The sequence below is a fragment of the Perissodus microlepis genome, chromosome 12, assembly GCF_051167445.1.
Source record: "Perissodus microlepis isolate ML-2025 ecotype Zambia chromosome 12, ASM5116744v1, whole genome shotgun sequence".
Taxonomy (NCBI): Eukaryota; Metazoa; Chordata; class Actinopteri; order Cichliformes; family Cichlidae; genus Perissodus; species Perissodus microlepis.
Genome location: NC_140472.1, coordinates 34,534,820 through 34,558,867, shown reverse-complemented (window position 1 = coordinate 34,558,867; position 24,048 = coordinate 34,534,820). Strand labels below are relative to the sequence as shown.

The 24,048-nt window shown below is 40.7% G+C and overlaps 1 protein-coding gene across 5 annotated transcripts in view; it reads right to left on the bottom strand.

Moving 5' to 3' along the window:
* The window catches only part of slc4a4a (solute carrier family 4 member 4a), a 67,028-nt gene extending 44,715 nt beyond the window's left edge, over positions 1–22,313 (bottom strand). Inside the window, exons 1-4 of one of the 5 annotated variants that reach the window (XM_084947536.1) lie at positions 22,193–22,313; positions 21,586–21,683; positions 16,134–16,207; positions 7,100–7,273 (exon numbers count right to left, since the gene is read on the bottom strand). In XM_084947536.1, coding sequence (XP_084803662.1) covers positions 7,100–7,273; positions 16,134–16,207; positions 21,586–21,602 — 265 coding nt within the window. In that variant the 5' untranslated portion in view covers positions 21,603–21,683; positions 22,193–22,313. Of the gene's footprint in view, positions 1–7,099; positions 7,274–16,133; positions 16,457–21,585; positions 21,684–22,192 lie in introns of those variants that run through there. The other 4 variants (XM_084947537.1, XM_084947538.1, XM_084947534.1 and 1 more) reach the window with 4 other exon arrangements.
* Between the last annotated feature and the right edge of the window lie 1,735 nt (positions 22,314–24,048).

Here is a 24,048-nt window from a genome sequence, read left to right as displayed (position 1 = left end):
TTTGGGTGTTTGAGGGCATCTACAGTCCTCATAATAAGGCCAGGAACACATTTAAAGGGCCTTTTATGAATGTCCCTATTTCCTGTCACACGTTTCCTCGTACAATGGTAAGTGGACCGGTACTTACATAGGGCCTTTCTACTCTAATTGAGCACTCAAAATGCTTTATACTACCAGCCTCATTCACCCAATCACACACATTCATACAACGCTTTTATTCTCCAAACGCCTTGTCTAACATTCATGCACACACTCGCCCTCTAATGAATGCACCAGGGGCATCTCAGTGTTCAGCATCTTGCCCAAGGATCCTTTGACATGCAGTTTGGAAGAATCAAGAATCAAACGGTGATGTAGACCTGAGTAGATGTTCACATTTGGTGACAGTGGGGAGGAAAAACTCCCTTTGGGGAGGAGGACATGCTGTGAGCTGGAAGCTCGGAATTCAGACTGGTGTAAAAGGCTGTTTTACACAATTCTTTCTATTCTTGGCTCCGCATGATGTCAACAAGAGGGGATACACTTAATATGGTCATCTTAGTTCAACCCTCCTGATTATCAGAGGCAGACAATCAGAAGAAAACTGGCTTAAATGATGAGGCTAGACTGACGAGCTGCACCAGTTCTCAAATATGGATTGAGTTGTGATTCACCCAAAGTTACTATAACAGAGTCAAAGAATGCAAATATGTAGCTGTAAATTAGAAGCGTCTTTAAAAATGAATTTCCCAAAGTTTTACAGCTAAATATTCAGCACGCAACCTAAACTGCTGTTACACAAAAATGTGTCCGAGGATTTTTGAAATTTCTCATGAGAAACAGATGCTGTGATCCAATATAAAAATGAAGAGGTAACACAAATAGTGCTAGTGTCAGAGCAATACCGTCCTACTCGGCCAGTTGCTAAGAGAAAGGTGGGTGGGTTTGGTGGGGAGGGTGCGGGTTGAGTCTCAGTGCAGAGTGAAAGCAAAGAGGGGTGAGAGCAAGCACGAAAAGGAGGGCTAGAAATGAAAATCCCATCGTTCAAACACAATTTCAAAGCTCTGTGTGCTCTAGCCAAGAGCCATGGGCACACAAAGAGGACTTTGTCCCAGCAGCAAAGGCTCATGGGATAGGGTACGGAGGAAGAATGCTGCCCGGCAGAAAGCTTAGTGTGACTGCCACTAAAGGCCTGTTTAGTCCCATTCTTGACATGCATCCTACACAAATACCTTCCATCTACTCTGACCTTTCTGAAAATATCAGTGCAGTATAAATGCTACATAGGATGTAGTAACATGCTCATTGTCTTTGGCTACACATGCAATGGTAGCTGTGTCTCCATTTCACCTCATTCAAAGCAAAAAAAAGTGCAGGACATGTTTTCAAGTCTGACATTCAGTATGCAGGGGAGCTAGCACACAGGCAGCGAGCAGGGACCGGCTTGAATACAGAGTGACACCCTGAGGGTGATTCATTGAGAGCACAGTATTTATATTGAGAACATCTAACTCTGGTATTTTGCTGTGATAGCTGAGGTGGCCAATATAACAAATTCCAGCTGCAGGAAATAACCTGAAATGAAACCACTGTGCTGTCTGCAGGTGTGCTGGATGTTAAAAACATTTTCTCTGTGCCTCCACTGAGCTCAAATGTGAGTTTGATTCCAAGCCACATTCATCCCAAGTAATGTTTAATTCACATGAAATAAATGTGCTGTTACTTAGTTAGAAAGCTCGATTTCGTGCAGGACCTTCACTCCTGCGTAGGACAGCTCAGCTGGGAGCACGCTCCACTTTGTTGTCATGTTTAACTGATATAAGAAGGCGGTGCTGAGGGTAACGCATTACTAAACAGATTGTTTGTTACTTTTTCAAATAGAGACCTGTTTAACCATACGGGTGCAGCAGCCTGGGTTGGACTCTGACCTGCGATCCTTTGCTGCTGCTCTCTTCCCCATTTTTCTGTCTACTCTTTACTTTGGATGTGTCACCTTCTGTTTCTCTGTGTCCATGAACGTGTCGATTATGGGAGAGAGGACAGCATTTGTGTTCTGGATTCACATCACTTTTAAATTTGTGGGTGAAAAACAGAAAAGGTCTGTAAGAGTGAAATGTGGAGTGCCTGGGTGTGCTGTAAGAGGAGAATGATGCCTGCAGCTCCAGCTGCCGCTGCCACAGTGGAGGAAACTGAAATGAGTGGCAGAGAAGCAGCTGATATCAATCTGCTATGCAATGAAGTAGAGCCTGTGCATTTAAAGGAAGATTTAAAGTAGGCTGCACCCTACAACAAAATGTGTTTAAATAATTTTACAAGTTATTAAACCCAAAATCTTAGATTCCAGCAATGAGAAGCAAGCATCAGCAAAAACAGTTAAAAACCTGCAGGCCCATCAGTAACACACTGTTAGGTTACGATACTTCAAACAAACATTTTGAAACACTGCAGCTTGCGTTAAATGTGGATCATTAAAAAAAGTCCAGTAACTCCATGTGTGCATGTTTTAGCTAGCTTCAGTAGCTTGCTAACTTATAGCTAAGCTAATCACTATAAGTGAACTAGGCAAAAAGTGCTATGATAATCACTAAGACAGCTAAAATGAGATAATAATGAGGTTATTGTTATTAATATTAGATATCTGATGGAAAAATTATTAAAGCTATGCAACACTCTTTACTGTAAGCTGAAGGAATCTTTCTCTGTCCTTGTCTCAGGCCTTGTTGTGGCTCCTCTGCTATCTGTTATCCAGATGTCTGAGTTCACTGTGTAACTGAACTGTTTCTCTGCAAGAGTGTCGCACACATATCTGTTCCCAAGATAACGTTCAAAGAAGTGTATAAATGAAAGTCGTGGGATTGCACGGGCGAGCATTTACATAGACGTTCAACCTGTATGCTTTTGCTTCCTTGCAAGTAAAATAAATGAGTTGGTGCTCGCTGCTCTGTCTCACTTCATTAGACAATTTCTCTAACAAAATTATACCAAAAGCATCCAAATAAGCCCTCAAATATTCAGCTCGCCAGTGGCCGTTTATGGCATTGATCCCTGAAAAATTACTATGTCACAATAGTTTAATGGCACTTTTGCTCCCTTTAGGGAATTTGCCTCCCTCTCACCTGATCCCCAGCATCCTCCTCTGTCACACCAAACCTCTGCATGTCCTCATGCATGTCTCAGTAGTTTGTGTCAAAAAGTGTAGAAGAATAACTAAAGTAAATAAAATGATAGTGTGATAGTTATATATCGATAGTGTTTCTATCTATAGTTTTCAACATGCTTTTGCAGCACTTTAATCATTCAGGCTTTACAGTGAACACACAGAAAAGTACAGTGAAGTGTTCTGTTTAGTGTTTCTTTCTTGTGTGTTGACCAGGTAAGCAAACAGCTGGAATATGTTTAGGATTAAGGTAATCCTAAAGTACCACAGACCATCCTGTGGTGTAAACATAGTTTTTTTGTTAACTTGTTACCTAGAAATGTTTTTGGGATAGCATACATGCTATAGGCCACACATTTATGCTTTTCAGGAATAAGAAGAAAACTTTGCGGTGTCTCTCTAAATCTTTGCATTTATCAAACAGGAAAAGCTCATCAAGGTTTCCATTCTTTCCATCTGGGAATCCGTATACAAAAAACAATTATAGCAATCACAGCTTGCTCTCGGTGACTTTGAGAAACCAAAAGCTATTATCTGTGTGCAAGCTAAGTTTCTAAGTAATCCCTATAATCCACTTTGAAAGAGCATTTGACCCCAGAGCAGAAAAAGATGAGTAAAAAGTTAGGATTTAAAAGGAAAAACCAAAACTCATCAAAATGAGCAGGGTCAGAAAGCTGTGCAGTGGACATGCACGTAGCCAGGAGGACGCAGTTGCAGTCCCTGCAGTGTCCATCTGACCAAACAAGAGGATTTGAGCTCAGAGAGAACACGGCCCTCCCCTGGGGGCGGCCATGTTTTCCACAGAGACAAACATGGAGTGAATAACAGTATGACATTGCTGCATGCCTGTCAGTTTTTGAATGCCTGCAGATTTGAGTTTTACAATTGTAGAGGATGACACTTGGGAGGACCTATGTTGTGGATGTCATGAGGTGATGGGGATTCATTCATGGAAAGAATTTAATAAAGTCTTCTTCTTTTTTAAATTAGGGTCTCTTTAGCATAGTGTCTTTGTCCCGTCTCCCTCTCCTCACCCTCAACTGGTCACAGCAGGCGGTTTTCCCTCCCTGAGCCTGGTTCTGCCGGAGGTTTCTTCCTGTTAAAAAGGAGTTTTTCCTTCCTGTTGTCACCAAGTGGTTGCTCCAAGATGTTGTTTGATTTGGGGGTTTTCTCTGTATTATTGCAGAGTCTTTACTTCATAAAGCACCTTGAAACAACTGTTGCTGTGATTTGACAGTATATAAAAAAACTGAAATGACTGCAGGAGAAATGGTCATAAGCTTGACGCTGAATGTAGTTAATCTATATGTCGAATGATATCAACCCTCAAGGTAATTAATTTTTTTTGTCCCGTCTCTGCCCTTTTTTGTTTAAACTTACCTGTAATTTGTGTTATTTTATCAATTAAAAAATATTGTCGATGGCCGGTGATACAGTATGAATTTCAAATTCCTACATCTCCAACCTCTCAAGTTATCGCATTCACAAGATTTTCAGAAAACTTGACCTTTGACCTTTGACCTATAACCTTGCGATCACTAAGATTCGAACTCGTACAAGATTTTAAGTAGATGCACCAATCATATCAATTTGTGTCATTACAAATCGTGTTTGTGTGTGTGTGTTAAATTTGATTTAGTGATAGTCGAGTGTGTTTAAGCTTTTCTGTGTGGAGAGGATTGACTGGAATAGTGATGATGATGTCCGCTATCACTGTCGATCATCAGTAAACACTTAATCTGGCTGATGAATCGTCACGTGACACATTACTGAGTCTGTACTATTAAGTCTGTAATTCGGCGCCATTCTTCTTATTTTACAGCGTCGTTGTTCAATCGGGGGACGCTCTCTGTTGAGGAGAAAAGCCTGAATTTGTTTGTATACGAGGTATCCATTATTTAAATGTCCCGGGCAGTCGAAAAGGAGGCAGAGCTGTCGAGAAATGCTAGGAGCTAACTGAGCGCTAACCGTGTCATTCCAATACATTAAATGTCGCAGTGTTGGCAAAGAGAGGAAGTGAGGTAAGATTTGCACATGCGTGGTACCGATCGGGTTTCCGGTACAGATCGGGTAGTGACAGTGGCAATGCTTTCAACCAAAACAGGTGCAGCTTGATGACATCATCAACATGCGCTATCGCGGCAGAGCGGTATAGTCAAAATCTCTACAGTTGGCCAAATTCATATCGCTTTGACCGTATACCATTTATACCGCCCACCCCTACCTGTAGTCTATCGATCAGAGAATATTTCATGTTATTTCACTATGACGACAATGAAATCTGAAAGTTACTCATATATGCAGCTAAGCTTGACATTACAATTAGCACTCATCTATGAAGTAATCGGCTCATAACTTTAAAAAGAGAGACTTTTCGCATGTAGTAGTAAATGGACATTTACAGTGTAGTAAATGGAGCACATCAACACAATGTGCAAAAGTCTGTTTACATGCAATAAAACATAAGAACAGCCGATTGTACAACAACACCAACTGTACTGTATGCTCTGCGTTTGTGGTGTTCCACACAGCAAACAGTGTTGACCGCTAATAAAACTGACATTTTATTAATGGTCAAATCAACAAATCAGAGCGTGTAAGGTTTCATCTGTTCCCCCATTGAGGCGCCGACAGCACCAGAGAGTTTTAGGAACAAAAACATGGCCTTCCCTTTCACAAATTAGTACTTATACGAGGGCCCTGTTATATGAAACATGTATTACTGATTGGTGAGCTATCACTGATGATGAATAATCATAGACTTTAATACATGACACATTCTCTACTTGCAATAAACAAATAAAAACACGAAGCTCTTACTAAACAAACATACCAAAAAAATGAATTCATACACTATAAAAGCCAGTTACAGTTGACTTCAGCCACATGCTGTTCAATACTCCTAACTGTAATTTAAAAAATATCCCAGAAACCAAACAAACCACAGTTTTTGCTAAACATGCATGTCGACAGTGACCAGCACCAACCAGATGGGCCGGCTGTAATCTATTCTGTGATTGGATTTATGAAAATCCCTCTAATGGAGTGATGTGTGCACACTGTGAAATCCAGTTTTGGCACACTTTAGTCCTCTTTTCACATCACGCGCATGCAGGCATGTGTAAAATTGCATCATTCTCTGGAAATGACAGCGGTCTGCCTCATTATACGACTTGGCAGAACACAAGAACATTGTAAGCTATTTTCACGAGGACTCATCAGCGTTGTGATGCTCTGTTTCTCCAAAAACTGCCAGAAGAGTCCCATCTTCACCAAAATGTTCATGCAGTTCGACGAAAACACTGAGCTTCCTTTCAGTTTGTTCACTTGACTAAGTCGTGAGCTTTTCTCTTTGTGACTGAATACATCACTAAAATTTTTGGTGCCAGAAGGATTTTAGTCTTACTTGACCTGAAACTTTAACTTGAACACAGCAGTGACCGAGAAAAATGCTGACACCATCAAGAGCTTTGCTTATACTTTAATGTTCAACATTTTATGTCACCCAGTATAACCCGCCTCTTCTATTGGTTTCCTCAGAACTGGCCAGAGCTGGTTGTCTGAGCATCCACTGATCTCAGCAGCCTGAGGGCATTTTGCACTTTACACTCCTAAGAAGGTTAAGGCAACCAAAATACAACCACATACAACATACATGCTACCGTATACCCAAAACAGACATATTCCTGTCTAAAATTATGACAAAGCCACGGGGCGATTCAGCACTACTGCATTCGCATCTTCACAGCCACGACTTCCTAAGAAAATTCACTGTCCTCTGTCGAGGCAGACTTGTCACTTAGCAAGACATACAAAGCTATTTCTGGCCACTAAGCGGACTCAGCAACTTTGCTCAGGTCACGCAGAGTCACAGAAGCGTTTTTCTCTGGAAAAGAGAGCAGCCTTCAGCAAAGACAGACGTGAACTCTAATCAGGCCTGACACCGAGTCCATCAGAACTTACTGAGAGGTTTGAGGATGCTGTTGCTGGCCTCATCGTTGTTTTCTGTCTCCGACTTGTCAAAGACATTCTCCATCAACTTCTCCTTTCTGTCCTTGTGGCCGGTTTTCCGGCGGTGACGCCTCCGACGTCGATAGCTCTTGGGCACGTGCACGCCGATGTAAATGGTGTGGTGACCTGTAAATAAAGCAGAAAGGAAGATGAACTCTGACACGCAACATCCTGACAAATTCACAGCGCCATGATACCGCAAAGACAAACGTCCGAGCTTTCCAGAAATGACAACAAGGCCAGAATATCTATGAAGGCTTGTGCGCTCATAGTCACCCTGTGAATAAAGCCCTCAGCTCAACACGTATAATCATTTAAATGAGGAAAATAGTTACATTGTTATAAAGCATTCAAATAAACCAGATACACTGTCTGCACTACATACACAGATGTTAAAGCAGTGCTTTTCAAACACCTCATTTCAGGAGCTGATAAAAGTTAAAGCATCCCACCATTTTTATTGGTTAGTGAAAACCAGTTATTAAATTTTAGGTTTTTATTTTTGTAATTCAGGTTTGGTTCGGTGGCTTTCCTGAGTGGATTTGTTCGCTTCATGTCAGCTGTTATTTAACAATGCTCAGTTTTAGTTTTATATATTGACATTTATAGTCATCTTTTTCATTTATATTATATGTCAGGGGCATATTTCTCAGAAGTGCAGAGTAGATCTTAGAATACAAACAAGATTTAAAAGTAGGACTTTGAAGTTCATACAATTTTTATGCAATGTTGAGATAAATAAAGCAAATATTGGCACCCAAAAGTGCTGAAGTTCAGGACACATAGCCTAACAGTGGAGCAGATGTGCCTCTGACCTTTAGATAATACAATTTTAAACTGTATCAAACATCACTGACAGAAAACTTATTAACCATAATTCTTCATCTCTGATCAACTTCTTATATATTTTCCTGTGTTTCCTAAACACTATTAAACCCCGATTCTTTTGTCCCCATGACAGAACAGAGAAAACCGACTCATAGTGTGTTAAAATATTAATATTTCTTTTATTCAATCATCTTCCGGAAGAGAGAGACTTCTGCACAGCTCAAACGCCAGTTGCAAGATCTCTCTAACATTAGAATCATAAACTGTGCTTCATATAGGTGTTATTTTGGTACTTTACACATCACACAGTCTCAAACATTGCTTATATGGCAAGTTCCTCATTTCAGTGTCTTATCTATTAATATGGCTGTGCACTAAAACTTCCTGTTTTTCAGTCTGGCTGAGCACTTAGTTTGTGAGTTAAAAGTGGCCTTGCTCTACAAGCCTTTATTAAAGTACATAAAACAAAATAATGAGCAGATATACATTAAAAATATTTCTCTTATCCCTAACAACACACCATAGCATTCTAGCATTTTTCCCAAGCCTGGTTTTTAATCACTACAATAAGAACGACGAGGAAGAAGGACTGAAGTTGACCGTGCACGTTAGCAGCAAAGCTCACTTTGTTTATTTTGCCATCCATCCGTCCAGCCATGTATCCACGTCCACTTATTTACGGTTACAGTTGGGTTATAGCATATCTCGACTGTTTATTTTTGCTTCAGAATTAATATTCGTTGAGCTTAGCTGCTGGAGACATTAACCTGTGGACTCGATCTGATCTTGACCACTTCTCACCTCAGTTCGAACTTTCTCACATGGATCAGAGCAGAGCGATGGCACCAGAGCAGCGTAACAGTGGCAGCAGTATGCCATCAAGTCACACTCTGCAGTGAAGCCACCACCGACTGCATGGCTACATCCCTCGTATACAGGCTGACAAGCAGACCATACTGTATGCTAATAACATATTATTTGCATGGATGTGAGGTTCATGCCAGCAGGCTTCGCTGTACATCCACACGTGTGCAGAATGTAAGGCGAGAAACTTTTACATAAGTTACTGAACTTTAACTTATTACTAATGTGGACATGGAATTCCAGGTATGTGAGAATTGAAGCCACACGTACCTGAGTGTTACACTGTCAGTTAAATGGTCATAAAATTAGTTTATTAATTTTGAATCTGATCCTGACATACTTTCTTTCATAGCATCAAACATCGGAAGTGCCCCTGAAGCTACTTTAGTGATAACAGAATAATAATTTAGTTCTGCACGTTTCATTTCTTGTAGTTTCAACAGATTAGTTGGTGTTTAACGCCACTAATACTTAGCAAATAATCATGAACGCCAGTTTACCAAAACTTTACAAAAAACTTTTTTTTTTGGTTTTTCATTTCAGATGTTTATTCTTTGTAGTTTTTCTTTACAGTAAATTAGTAAAAATGTGAATAATAAGAATAATTCTCATCATCTTCTCTCATACCTGCAAACCTTTAACTTAAGCTAATATAATCTGTTTTATATAATCTATTATTTTCACCAGACTTAGGTAAGAAAAAACCCAATAAAAGCAACATCACAGAGCAAACATCAAACGGGCTCCAGGAACAAAAAGCTCTGTGCGATCGGTGTCAAATGTCTCCTTTGGAGCAGGTCGGGCGAAGCTGAGCCAAGCACTGCACATGACCCAACCAGGAAGTGGCTGAACCCCTCAGCACAACAAACAATGACCTCTCAGAAGCACAACAGTGTTCATTATTCACTCGTACCACAACGCCTTGTGTTTTATTTTTAGGGATTCATCTAAATTCAGTGACACCAACAGTTCACAACACAGAGCTGATGCAGGGACAGAGAAAGTCAACAACTGTGAAGGCTTCTGTAAACCAAGGGGAATATTTTAGGTGGTCGGGCGTTGTGCTCTTCTGTCTGTGATCATTTATTACATTTTTCAGATGACGTCCGAACAGAGTGAAGAGCAAATATTACACTGAGCCAGGGGCTGATCTACAGCTGCCCCCCAACGTTTACCTCCGTCACTTTTAGGACAGCTTGAGCTCTTTCCTTGGCCCGTCGGGTCGGCTGGATGTGGTTTGTTTAAAACTCTTTTTTTTTATTTTCATCTAAAATGACAGAAATATGCTTTAACACATCTCTGGTCTTCTGTTTTGTTCTCAGAACTAAACTCCGGCTTCCTCCCACAGTCCAAAACATGCAGTTGGTGGGGACAGGTTAATTGGTAACTAAATTACCCACAGATGTGAATGTGAATGCGAATGGTTGTCTGTCTGTGTGTGTGTGAGCCCTGCGGCACACTGGCAACCTGTCAAGGGTGAACCTGGCTCTCGCCCTAAGGCAGCTGGGATAGGCTCCAGCAGCCTCGTGACCCTGACAAGCATAAGTGGAAGAGAATGGATGGTTTTATTTAAAATTCCACACAGAGTGTTGTTATATTAATATTTAAAAACGTCAATGCTCGGTATCTCAAAAACTTGATGTGTTTAATCAGACCATATATCTGAAGTCAGTGTGGGAGGTGGTGAATAAAAAGCACGACAGAAATAAAAACGGAGACAGAGGAAGACAAAACTGGAGACCGAGCCACCATCACCCACACCTGACCTCCTGCCCTCTGTGCTTTTGGTTCAGCAAAGATGGCACAACTCCCATGTTTACATGATAACATGCAAACACAAGATTAATCTACAACTCTGGGATCCTGTGCCAAGGAGGGGAAAAATCCAAACAGAATTCATGTACTCTAAGAAACGAGCCTTCAGCTAAACGTAAACTCTCGTGACACCCTAATGTTTCGCCTTAAAACGACTGATCCCGGTCAGAGTTTTGTGCCAGGTTTTACTAAACTACTTACAGAATTTTCTGCAACATTAAAGCATCACAAACATCAGTGTGACACCGAATCACCACAACGGTGCTTAGCTGCACTTGCAGCCACCCAAAGGCAGTAAGCCCACGCGCCGACAATACACAACATGTTTGAGGTTTTGTGCTTGGGGTCTTTGAAAGCAGAACTATTAAATACAGGAAGTCCAGATTGGGAAATGAGAAGGCCTGCTATATGATGGAGGGACGACTGGTGTCATTTACTTTAAATATAGTTTTTACTTCCTTGGATTCTTGTGTTATGCATTTAGTTGGTTTTTAGATTTAATTACTGCTAACCTAAAGTAACTATTAAACTGGTGGTTTGGTTGATACCTCTTTGTATCTTGTTTATCTTGTTTGAACAGCAACAGTGGGGAGGAAGACCATCATTTTAAAATTAGTAGACTTTTAAGAGAACCATGTTCAAGGAGGGACAGCCATCGACTACGACTGGTCGGAGGAAAGAGAACTGAGAGGGACACAGAGAGACAGGGACCAACACAAACTACAGGAGAGTGAAGACAAAGGTTAATGGCATCCCTGCAGTAGTGACACATAAATGCATCAGGAGTGAAAAGAGGGAGTAGAGAAGAATTCAGTGCATCATGGGAAATCTTCCAGCAGCCTTGGTTACACTAACACATTTAAGTTACTGTAGCAGCAGATCATTATTGATCTGTTCCTTAGTTTCAGACGGGCAAAAACAGCTGTTACTTCTTTCCAGTCTTCTGAAATTTTTTTTCCAGCTTTTGCATCCTTCGTGCACAAAATCAGCCCTTCCCCTGCCTCCTTACGGTTCATGTCCATCCATCAATTCTCTTCTTTATCAGTATCAGGGGCTGGAGCCTCCCAGAGGTACCACAGGGTGAGAGGTGGGGTACACTCTAGACAGGGTGCAAATCCGAGGCAGAGCTAACAATGGTTCAAATCTATTTTTAATTATTGATCTGTTATTTATTTATGTTTTTATGCTTGTTTCTCTTATGGAACATGTACAAAAGAAAGGAGAGGAGATGCCAGCATCTGAACAGGAACTCACTTAGCTGCCCGAGTCTGCGTCTCTCCAGCCTAACGTAGCAGGATAAGACCTGCTGTGGGGGAAACCCTGCGATGGAGTCAAAGTCACCAAACTTTTTAAATCACTTTTTAATCAGCGCATGTATTTTGGGCTGGTGACCACTGAAAATTGTTAAAATGAAATAACTGCCCAGGGGTGCAGGGATGATGCTGGGTGGCAAGACTTGCTTCTAGATGAATTTCTGTGCCGGCATGCTGGTAGTTGTATAGCAGAGCAAGGTAGCTCAGTTTAACATAACACAGGTGGCGAGAAGATAGCTTGAACCCTGACGCAGTCGTAAACAAGCTTTAAATTCAGGTGAGCTTCCATCTTCAGTGTCAAATTAAAATGTAGTGGAAACACAGCCTACCTGGATAAATCAGGGGAAATTAAAACAGATTTCAAACACCTGTGTTTGATGAGCAACTTCAAAGTGTCAATAAATGACAATTATGTAATTAAACAATTGGATTAATGGTGGATTTGGAGACTAATGTGGAGATTTTCCTGTTGCTGTGACTCAACATGACAGAAAAGCTGAGACACAGATGGCTGAACAGTAGCTAAAAGAGACAGACGGCGCTAATAAAGAACACAGAGCCATTACAGCTGAGAGACGAGCGATAAAAACGAGACGCTTGCATAGGCCGAACCAGAACAAGAAAGGAGGCGGCTGAATGAGAGGACAGCGATGAAGGCGAAGGAATAAAAAAATAGTCAAGTCAAGGAGCTGGAAGGGAAGATTTGCAGGGAGCCAGAGCGGCTTTGTGAAACAACTTCCTGTTCTTTTTTGGGGGGTGGAAGAAGAACTTCTTTTGGGGTCGCCCATGAGCACAAAGTGAATGAAATCTTGTGTTTGCCAGGAGGTTTGTTTAGCTCACCAGATTTCTGAGGAGAGGCAAGGCTACAGCCAGTTTCCCCAGTAACAGCACTGCTGGGACATTGCCAGACCAGTGGTGGGGGGAGTGGCAGCACACCACACAGCACTGACAGCATACTAATACTCCAGCCTTTAAACGTGTTGTTGATTGTTGGCCTTCTTTATCAGAAAGAATACAGATTTGTTTTTGCTGACTCATGACTCAGCAGCAGGAGAGACAAAGCAGACCAACTGCTGCCAAATAAAAAGAAGAATGTGATACATGGACCAAAGCTGCTTTACAGAATCAAAGCGTACAGTGAGAGACGTGTATGTCGTCTACTTTGGCTCCTCTGAGAGAGCAGCACAGAGGGGGAAAACAAAACTTAGCCATCAGATCCGAGACTGACGTGTAAACTCCAGCACTGATTTCACAGTAACAAATACGCATCTTTAAAGTAGATTATTCTGTTGTTTATTCTGGGTCTTGGTTGTTTGAGCTCCTCACCTTAATGAGCCAGGTTTCTTCTCATTGGATGCCACTCACAGACAGAAGGTTTGAATAGCAGGTGGGCGGAGCTTCTGTCCCCAAAGAGTACAATAAGTGGGATATGTGGAAAATGACCTTTTGGATCTCAAAAATGACTTGTTCATGCAGTCAGGTCCATAAATGTTTGGATAATCACTCGATGTATTTCGATGCCATGACAGGCCGTCGGTCACTCCTTCATTTAATCACTGCTGAAGCTGTTTTTCTTTTTTTTTTCACTATTTTGTTTCACTCCTAATTTCACTTCACTTTAATAACATTGCTCCCAATTCCAGCTTCATGTGAAAAGTCTTCTGTGTGTATTGATAATATACATAAAACTCATGAGATTATTATTATCATTACAGGGCTCTAGACTAACTTTTTGCCATGGGCGCACTGGTGCGCCTAACTTTAGGCGCACTCACATTTTTCAACCGCATCGCTTAACACCGCAGTTTTACATGTGCACATTTTTTGGGGGGAAATTGCAGTCCATACAGACAATATTCATTTCTAAATTATTAACTAACAATCTTGTGCTTAAAGTGCTTTGTCAATATTGTAGAAAATTCAGAGGTTGATGGCACCGTGTCAGAGCTGGCTATGAATTTCAGACGGATCAGGCCTTAATCAATCGTTCTTTTCATCTTTTCTTATTACCCACAGCTACATCCACTTCTGTCGGGCCTAGGCTGCTCACTAGGGCTGGGTATCATCACTGATTTCTATAATCCATTCGATTCCGGTTCTCAAAGTCCTGATTCGATTCAATTTAGCCTCAGACAGTCAGAAATATTATAATTCTGATCATTTATCAGTACTGATACACATGAGACTTCATCAGAATTGTGAACATCACAGCAGATGCCTTTAAGTCAAAGTAACTGAGAATAAAACACAGAAAAACATGAAGGAGATTTTCCTGGCCTGGCTTTTTATAGCAGATAACCTTAAAAATATTCTGCAATTTTGCATAATTTTAAAAAGTTTTAATTTCTTCAGTATTGAACAACAGAAATGAGGCTTTCTTGTCCGAGGACATTTAAGTGAAAAAAAATTAAATTAAATTAAAAGCGGCCGACAGCGCTGTCAACAACGGTAGACTGGTGGGTAATAAGCGAATGAATAATGCAGAAAACAGATTTGAGACGAGAAACTGTTCCTGAAGTACAGAGAGAGAGGGAGCTGTGCATGAAGTGTGATTTTTATCGTGGTGGAAGCAAAACAGCAAAAGTCAGAGGGAATTCATGACGACATTGATCAAATGTGAAGCGCAGTTTGCTGCTTCTTTTGCTGCTGGCTCGGTGAATTTTGGTTGGAGAGAGACAAAACCTGCAGCTCAGAATCAGCACAAAAAAGACGTAATCACAGCGCGGACCGGCGCATCAGAATCGCTGAGCTCCGACAGCGTGTCCGTGTACGGGCCATCGGGTGAGAAAGCTGAGAAAGACAAAGCTGATTCTGATGCGTCGGGTCTGTGTTTACGTCTTTGTGTGGAGTCCGTGTACCTGCTCTCATCTGCTGTTTGGTTGTTGTTGAAATGGTTTTGTGAGCTTTAATCTGAGAATCTGGCGTTTCTGGCAAAACACAGTTATATTTAAAAGTCAATTCAGGATTTAATGAATCGATATCGCTTTATTCAAGCTACTCACCTCCATCTATCCACCTGCACTTTCAACTGGACCACGGCCAATCAGAGAGGTCCCGCCCCTGACTATCTCTGATTGGTTTAGTCCACGATAGGGGCATAATGTGTGTCTGTTGTTGACCACACGGAGATTTGCAGAGATTTTTTTTTTTTTTTTTTTTGTTACCTAAACAGTTGGTCGCACAGGTGCAACCAAAGATTTTTTTTAGTTGCACCACTGAAAAATTTGGTCTCATTTGCGACCAAATTGGTCGCACTCTAGAGCCCTGCATTATTATTATTATTATTATTATTATTATTATGTTGACAATTTTCATTATTGAACAGGTTTATAGTTTTTTAACCACGGGTTAGGTGGCTCTTACATTCCTTGACTCCAGGTGTATTTGTCCGTGTTGGGAAGATTGGTCTTACTTTGTGCAGCTAGTTCACAGCATGGCATGAACTTAAATTACTTAAATATACCCCAATGTCTCATTAGTGGCCCTGGGCAACACAAAACAATAGCAAGAGTCTGCGGTGGATCGCATGTCATACTTTGAAGTTCCTGGATTTAAAGTATTTAAGATTTACTTCTTTTCAAATTTAAAATCAGCTTTCATGTATAAATATTTTTACAGTTCGTCTGTTACAGACACAATCTAAAATGTAACAAAAACAAAAGGCCTTGGCTGCCTGTAATCCTAAATGAGCGCAGAGAGCAGAATGCAGCTCATTCCAAAGTTTTAAAGCTGTTAACTGGCGCATGTTAAAGACGGCAATGCTGAAAGGTTTTCCTGTTCCTGTCCGCTGTCCTGTAGGTCAGGATTAGTGAGGTAAACACAGCGTCACGCGCTCTGTGGTCCACATCTTTCTCCTGCCAGCTCGCTGAATAGCTGAGCATCAGGTTGTACATGCAGGAAGTAGAAACTGGCAGTTTTGAAAAGGCTACACAACCTCCCTGTGGTTTTGGGACTTCTTAAAAAAATTATATACATATATATATAAAATTCTGTTTTCTTGGTTAACTATTGTTTCTAGGCAAATTGGGATTGTTTTTAAAAAGAGAGACTTCAGAACCTGAGGAACCTCTCAGAGGTTTTAAAAACTGGCAAAAATCTATTTTATTTCTTCTTCTTTTTTTTAGGCAGCTACATAGAAGAACTAAAGAGCAACAGGTAAAACTTACCTTCTACTTCCTCTTCATCACAAAGGTGCTTGAGTAAGGATGCCCCGCGGTCCAGCACCGCCTCATCCTCCATCCTGTAGTAGTAAAAAAGGAAGAAAGACTGTTCACACTTTTCCTCCAGCGACAGCGTGGAGCCATAGCGCTTGGGCTCGTTCACTTGCAGTAAGTTCGGACTGGGGTTCAGTCTGGTGCTGCTGGTGGCGCTCATCTCCACCCATCAAAGACTCCAGAGTTACAGCGCCTTGAGATGTAATTTTCAGCAAGCAAATTATCCTAACTTAGAGAACATGCGTCGTCCTTCCGGAGGACAAAGTGTGCAGTCGGTAAGTGTGGTGTAATGGATTTAATCTAGAAGAGGGGGGTGAGGGGAGGACAGGAAGTCCTCTAATTGAGTACGATGTCCAGAGTGTCCGCGCTGGACATGCGCAAAAAAATGTCCGACTGACCGAGACTTAAACCCAGTAAAATCCGGATGTGACTTTGGCTTCACTTTACTTTGATTAGAAACAGAATCAAGGTGAAAAACCATCAAAGGGAGCGTCAATAAATGTTGTATCTAATCAGTTACACGCCCCCACGCACATTACAAAGCCTCTCCATCTGTTTGGTAATGCCTGCCAGCCCCCCCTCCATCACCCTCCACCCAAGAAACAAGTGGGCCATCACATGTCTGTATACTCATCCTCCCTTACAGGATTACACCAGCTTTACTTAAGTGACATCACACTCACGCAAGCCCGTAAGAGGCTGGCGTGCCGGCGCCTCCGCCACTCTCCAAGAACCGCACAAACGTAACGTTACCTCAAATGGGCCGAACTGTTTCCCAACAAACATTGACATTAAAAAAGGATTCAAATGTCTCATCTACAGGCTGACTTGCCTTGAAGGTAACAACAGGTTTTGCCTTCTAGATTTTATACTGATCTTTACAGTATGTACTGCCAGTGATGCAAGACGAGCAACAGCAGAAATAAAAACTTTGCTGTCTTTAACCTCAAATCTCTGTTTTTTTGGGGTTTTTTTTTTTTTTTTTTACACACACACAAAAATATTCACAGTTATAAGTTCCACATCTTCCTCATAATTCACAAGCGTCCTCACACCCTCTTTTGTCCTACAGTGTGCTATTCTTCTGTTTTAATCAAAAGATTTATGAGTATTTTTTTCCAGGACAATTCTTTTGTGTGCATGTCGTTCTGTCTGTTAACACGACCGATCGAAGACTTTTGAACTGATAAAATTAAGTAGGGGTGCAGAATTTGGTCGTTTTAACAGTCTATTAAAATTCGCTTTTCATCACCAAGATCTTCAAGGTTCACTTAATGATCTTTTCAGTTGAAAAGTGACAAAAAGCCAAACATCAGGTGCAGGGGCCAGAATTGGCCCACCAAAGACTCCAACCTGGGCCACTGAGCGGCTTAGGAAAACATGAAGGAGGACATGAATTTTAAACCTGTATTTTCATGTTTTACAGTTTTTCTTGCTGGTGAAGAACTCCCCGTCCAATACCAAAGCAAAAAAGTTGGATAACAATTAAATACCAGAAAGTGCACTGCCTACTATAGAACTGTCAGTTCACTGTAAAAATCAAGTAAAAATTAAATATTCTGTCAATTAATAAAAAGTTTCTGGATGCCCCGCCCTTAACCTGCTTCAGGTGGAGGCCACTTCCTGTTATAACTGGCTTTTTCTTTGCCATTGTTTGTGCTGCTCAAAAGGGAAAGTCTCTGTCGGAGCTTTCTGTCTAACATTGGACAGACTATGTGACACATCTTGTTGTGATTGTTGGGAATTGGTGCCTTTGCATGATAAACAGGATGGAAACAGATGATAAAACCATGACATAATGCTTTCCTTAAACACAAATTTTTCCTCATCAGTTCAGTCAGATTCTGAATCTTTTTAAGCCCTTAAAAAGCTTCAAGTTAAAATAAAACATCTGCTGCTGCTGTGAAAACAACACCAGTCGTTTTAGAGGTTTTAATGCAGTCACAGACTGTTTGATGTGTTTTGCAAAAAAACAGTCCAATTTTTTCCAATCTGTCTGCAGAATTTAAAAGCCTCCTAACTGCTACCTGCAAAGCAATAAAATATTGAATTCGTTTAACAACAACTAGTGGTTGGATCATCCGTTTCTTCCACTAATTAATTCATTTTAAAGAAAAAAGAAAATGTCTGAAATCTCTTCTTGCAGCTTTTCAAATAGGATTTTTTGCCTTTTCTGCACATCAAGAAACGTTGTCGTCCGTTGTCAAAAGGTCAGAGTGACATTTGAAAAGATTATGAGGCGTTCTTTGAGGAATCTATTTCTACTCAGTTTCTAACCAAAAGAACAAACACGCTAAAAGATGAGAAAACACTAACAAGCTAATTTTCTTTAAGTTAGCAGCATTGTTTCAGCGGGGCATACTTTCAGATCGAACGTTTAAGGTGTTGTAAAATGTTGTACATAAAACAGGCGCTCTGTAGACGTCATTTTGATCTATTGGAAATGAAAGCACTTTTTTCTGTAACAGTAATCTTAAAAAATGATAATATAAATTAATGATCTACATTTGGTTATTCTGTGTATTTAGGCAATATCAGATAAATAACAACAGCACCTATAAGGACGTCTTCAACATTTTGAGGGGTTTAGGTCACAGAAGGTTTGACAGTTTGGGGATGAGAGGGCTCAGAGGTTAAAGGTCAGCTACAGAACTGTCAGGGGACTCATTAATGTGTTGTGCTGTGTAATTATCATACATATAAAATAACATGTTTACTTTATCTCTTGTTAGGCAAAGTTATAAAGCCAGTGCAGGAAGAAGTGTGTGTTTGCAACAATCCACCAAATGATCTGAGTTACAGTGTCTCTTATCCCGGATTTGGTGATATTACCTAATATTCAGATAAAGGCTGTGTGATGGGCTCCTTCTCCCCGCCATCCTTTTCTGCCTGTCTGTGTGTCTTGCCACAGGTATTGCAGAGAAGTTGTTATTTGTTCTCAATCAAGACGCCAGCACACCTGGGCCCAGTGCACCTGTGCCTCACAGCAGCCCTCAGACTTCAGTTCCTGTGGTGCTCTCTTCCCTGAGACACTGCTTCAGCGTTTGCTTGCTCCTGACTGCACTAACTACACATACACACTGGTTGATTTAACTTCCTATATTTCTTTAATTTAGCATAAACTGTTTCTTAATTGGTGCACTTTGCCATGCCCATGCAGCCTGGTTTGTGGTTTTACCGATTAAAGAACAAACTGGAGTTTTGATGTGCCTGAGTCAACTTCTTAAGAGCTTTAAAATAACACTAAGTTTCAGTCACAGCTAAAGCTGCACTTCACTGGTTTTCCTGCTAATGCTGCCGTTCCCACTTCCTTCATTGCCACCTATGGAACAACCAAGGACATAACATGCAAAACTCCATTCGGCCTCGGCTGACCGCCCACACATGCCTGCACTAAATTTAACATAAGAGAAGAAGAAACGACCTCGTGTTATAAAAAACTAAAAACTCTTTGTCTTGTACATTTATCTGCTTCTACCCCAACTCTAGAGTTTTAAGAGGTAAAGGTTTAATAGATATCTGGCTTCATATTTTGTGTGTATGATATGAAACCAAAACCTTTGAGCCTCACCTTTTAGTACTGGGTTAAACGTAATCTGACAGATTTAAAGTGCATAATGAAAAACAAGCAATCCAAACATTCACTGATTCCTCTGCTGAAAGGATGTGGTGTTTTTTTCTGCACAGTCTTAACTTATCAGACTTTTCTAAGTTGACTTAAAGATCAGTCTCATGTCATGTGATCTCATGAGTTCATAAAGGTACATTCTTTGCATCTTCTGTCATATGCTTTGCTATTTAGAAACACGAGTCTTATTGTATTTAACAAGTTACAAGTGAGTGACTTATAGTTCATAATGAACTCATTTAAACCAAAAGTGACAGGCAGAGTCTGATTCCAGTCAAATTTATAGTAAGAAATCATCTTTGTAAAAAGAATGTGTGGCGGCTTATGAGACCAAAAGGGGGAAAAACAATATTACCAAAAAGTGCAGAAGACAACACACTTCGTCCACCTTCAGGACTTGACCTTGAACCTGATCTGCTCCGAGTCTGCTGCTAACATAGAAAGCTTTCCATTACCTTTGCTTTTAATGGAAGTTCTGCTAAAATAATGCTATGCTAGTTCTCCAGTTAGAACAAATGGAGAATAAATGCACCTAAAATGCAAATCACATGAACCCTTATGCAAGTTTCATTAATCAATAATTGACACTTTGCATATGTTAAATATTAGTAACTAAACCTTGAAACAACCCTATTAAAACTGTACAAGCAATCAGAACCTAGAGAGCTGTTACTTTGCGCTTACATTAGTGCAATCTGTCCCTTCACAGATAACTTATCAGTCTCTCTGTCTTCACTACAACCTGCATGTAGCGTGCACTCTCTGTCTGTGTCTCCAAACCATGGAAACATCAAAAAGCCTAAAGGCATCCACATTCTGTTGTGGCTGACGGCATCTGCTCACGTGAGATATGAAAAAATGCATGCAGGTCATGTATCGAGTATCTCTGACCTCTGGTCAGATTTGTAAAGGAAAATTTCCCTACAACAACTAACAACAACTAGGGCAAAGTAAAAGATCACATCACTCTGAAAGCCAAAAGGGTGGTTGTGCGCACAGTAAAAGGATAGTTTTTTGGTAGCTATCACACCTGAAGATTCAAGTGTGGTGTCTAAATAAACACAGGTGCTGATGGATGTTGAAATTATGGCTCCAATCTTTGTGATAGAACAAACAAAAGATATTCAGACACTTTTTCTGATTCATTTTTGATCAGATTGATTAACTGTAATAAGCTTTGCTTTTATCGTCTCTGTGTTCTTTATTGGGTTTCTAATTGCAACCTTGAAAAACCCCCATCATAAAGCCGCAGCAAGATCTGGGTTTCTACGGTTATTTCAAAAACCTTCCAAGTGTTTTTAAAATGCAAAAATAATCAATATATCCAATATATTCTGTGATTAATATTTATCAGAGTAATATAGGCGGTGTGTTTAAAGTAGCTTCACCATCCAAACAATTGCATGTTAGGTGACAGAATCCATGTAAAACAATTACATGATTCACGTGTCAGAGCTTACACTTTCACATCTTTAAACCTAAACTGACCTTAAAGGGCTGGGCCTTTGTTAATGGACGACTGTCCTGCCTCGACATGTGATATTTATTATGGGAGCTACGCTCAAATTGACAGATTTCCTATTTTAAATGAATCTGAAAGGCAGAGACTAAAAGAACAAATTAAACGCCTATTTTTACGCTTTTACTTCTTAAATCAAAACATCGTAATTGCTCACAAGTATCAGCAGCTTTTTTGCACACACGTTGTTCGAATCAATCTTAATATATAAAATGTCTTAACTATGCTATGAAAAAGCGTCTGACGGGATCACTTACTTCTTGGTGCCACTCATCTCTTCAGCGTGCGATAAATCTCCTTGCTGAATATGCTGAGTAGAGCGGATCAGAGATGCGAGCGGCTGCTGATGTTTGACCTGACAAAGTAACACAGAGAGAGGTGATTTCCCTGCTTTCACGGGCAAGTCTTACACACAGGAATCACAACAATGTGCTACATGTGCTGCTGCCGCTGTAAAAGTTTAGCAAAGGTTAGACTTAAAATCACAACGCAGGAAAAATGCAACATATGATGCTGACATTCACACCAAAAGATCAAACAAGCGGACTTCATTAACTTTGCACTTGTGTGCAGACACTTTGGCTCCCAGAAAACACCATCAAATCAAGTTGAACGAGCAAACGGTCTGACCAAAACAACAGCTGCGCATTTTACGCGCAACCCACTCTTGGGTATTGTGATAATTTACCAAGTTGAGCATATAAAGTCACAAAAAGCAAGAAAAAGTCTAAAGGCTCCTGAAGACACCTGCAGAAAAATGAAAAGAAAACAAAGGTGATTTCGTACCAAGGCGTCTTTTTACGCATGTACACGAGGCCGGAACACGTTCCGCTGTCCAAAGTGTAACTGGAGCTGCGGACTTACCTCTGTGTTATTGATCTTTGGCTTTGTGTCTTTGGTTCTTATTGTCCCTCCTTCGCTGGCATGCAGATAAGAGGTACTGCTCCCACTTCTTAGAGTAAGTTTGAATGTGGCATTGTGACAGCAGCTGCGCTCAGCGTGCAGCCTCTATCTCCTGGACCATCCTTCCTTCAACGCCACTCCTCCGGTGGGAGGTCAAACTGCCCCTCCGCTGCACCGTCCTGTTTTTCTCCCAGCTTTGTTTTTGCTCCAGCTGAACCATTGCGCGGTTTGACCGCGCGGGCACGATGTTGGAACGCACGCGGATATTCGCAGTAAAGTCTGTCCGAACTAAAATCACGCACAAAAAGAGCGACATTGGATTTAAATCATTCAATTAGATACTCATCTGTACTGTAATCTGTACTTTCTGCTTATTACTATTGGACATACTTTTGGCTCACATAACAATCTGTGGATGCTTTCATCAGGCACTCGCAGAGGGGGGTAGCAGAGCACCTGCCCCTTTCCTGATGGGTGTCCCAAGTGCCCTCTTCTTGATTTTTTTTTTTTTTTTTTAGGGTTTGCACAGAGTGGATAGTCAAACAAACTGGATCCTCATAAATGCATTCTTTTATATTTATTTTTTTGTCCTTATTACTTTATTATTATAGCACTAGGAATAAATCCTATGGGAAGGATTCTGGATCAGCAACATCATGCAAACTTTTGACCATAGTATGTACAGTATATACTATAAAATGTCACTGTATGTGCATGTGTCTGTGCGTGTTTTATGAGTATAGATTTTTTAAAGTTATTACTCAAGTATAAATACAATTATATACACAACTGCAATGTTTTATAACATTTTTCTATCATTACTTTATTATGGATTAAGTGCAAGGTTGTTAATTGTGGATAATAAAATCATTTTAGCTTTGAGCCCCCCGCCCCTTCAAACATCTCTGCACGGCCCTGGCTGTCATTAGATGCCGGTAATGTCCAACATAACTGCAGCTTCTAAAGAGGACGCCTGCTGAAACTGCTTAGTTCTGCAGCTATAGAGCGCCATCTGTTGGAAGAAATATTGCAAGATTGGCTGTGTCGACCTTCTTACTTGGCTGTAATATCAGCATTATCATCACCAGCTGCAGTAAATGGAAAGTAAGTTTCATGCCATGGCTGAAAAAAGTGTTTTTGTTATTTTTGCTGAAGGTTCTTTTTTTACCTGAGTCTTCCTCACACTATGAAATGATTAATTATAGCTTACCCTATTATAAAAAATAATAGTTGTTTGTGGTGTCTTGGTTTGAGCCACTGTTAAAGTCTAAAGCCTAAAGTCTCCCATTCTAAATCAAAACTCTTATCATCTGCTGTGGTTCAGAAAACTGTTCACTAAGGTCTTTTCTTGGTTTGCAACCCACGTAACAGTTAAATACACCAAATACTTGCAATGTTAAAGTAAGACAATAGCTCGAGTGAATCAAACTGTCACTGTCCTACATCAGCAACATACCCCAGCAGGTCAGTCTGCTCAGGAATAGCTTGAGGGTCAAGTCTTGACCCATCTTTGCCAGATCCCAAAGGAGCATCTGTGGGATGTGGCAGCACAGACCGAATCCAAGGCGGGCCACGCTGCAAAACCACAGTATCCAAAAGATGTGCTGTCAACCACCTGGTCCCAGCAGCACTGATAAAACTGAGGTCTCCTGTCCTTGAGATGACAGGCGACAGCCTGTTTGAAGCGATAAGGCAGACATTAAGTGTGGATTCAGTGCATCCTTGAACATTTAGCTTTGCATCCTTCCCAAATTTTGGACAGATTCTTTCAGACTAAAGAATCACTGATAACCAAAATGGTTTCCAGAGACAATAAA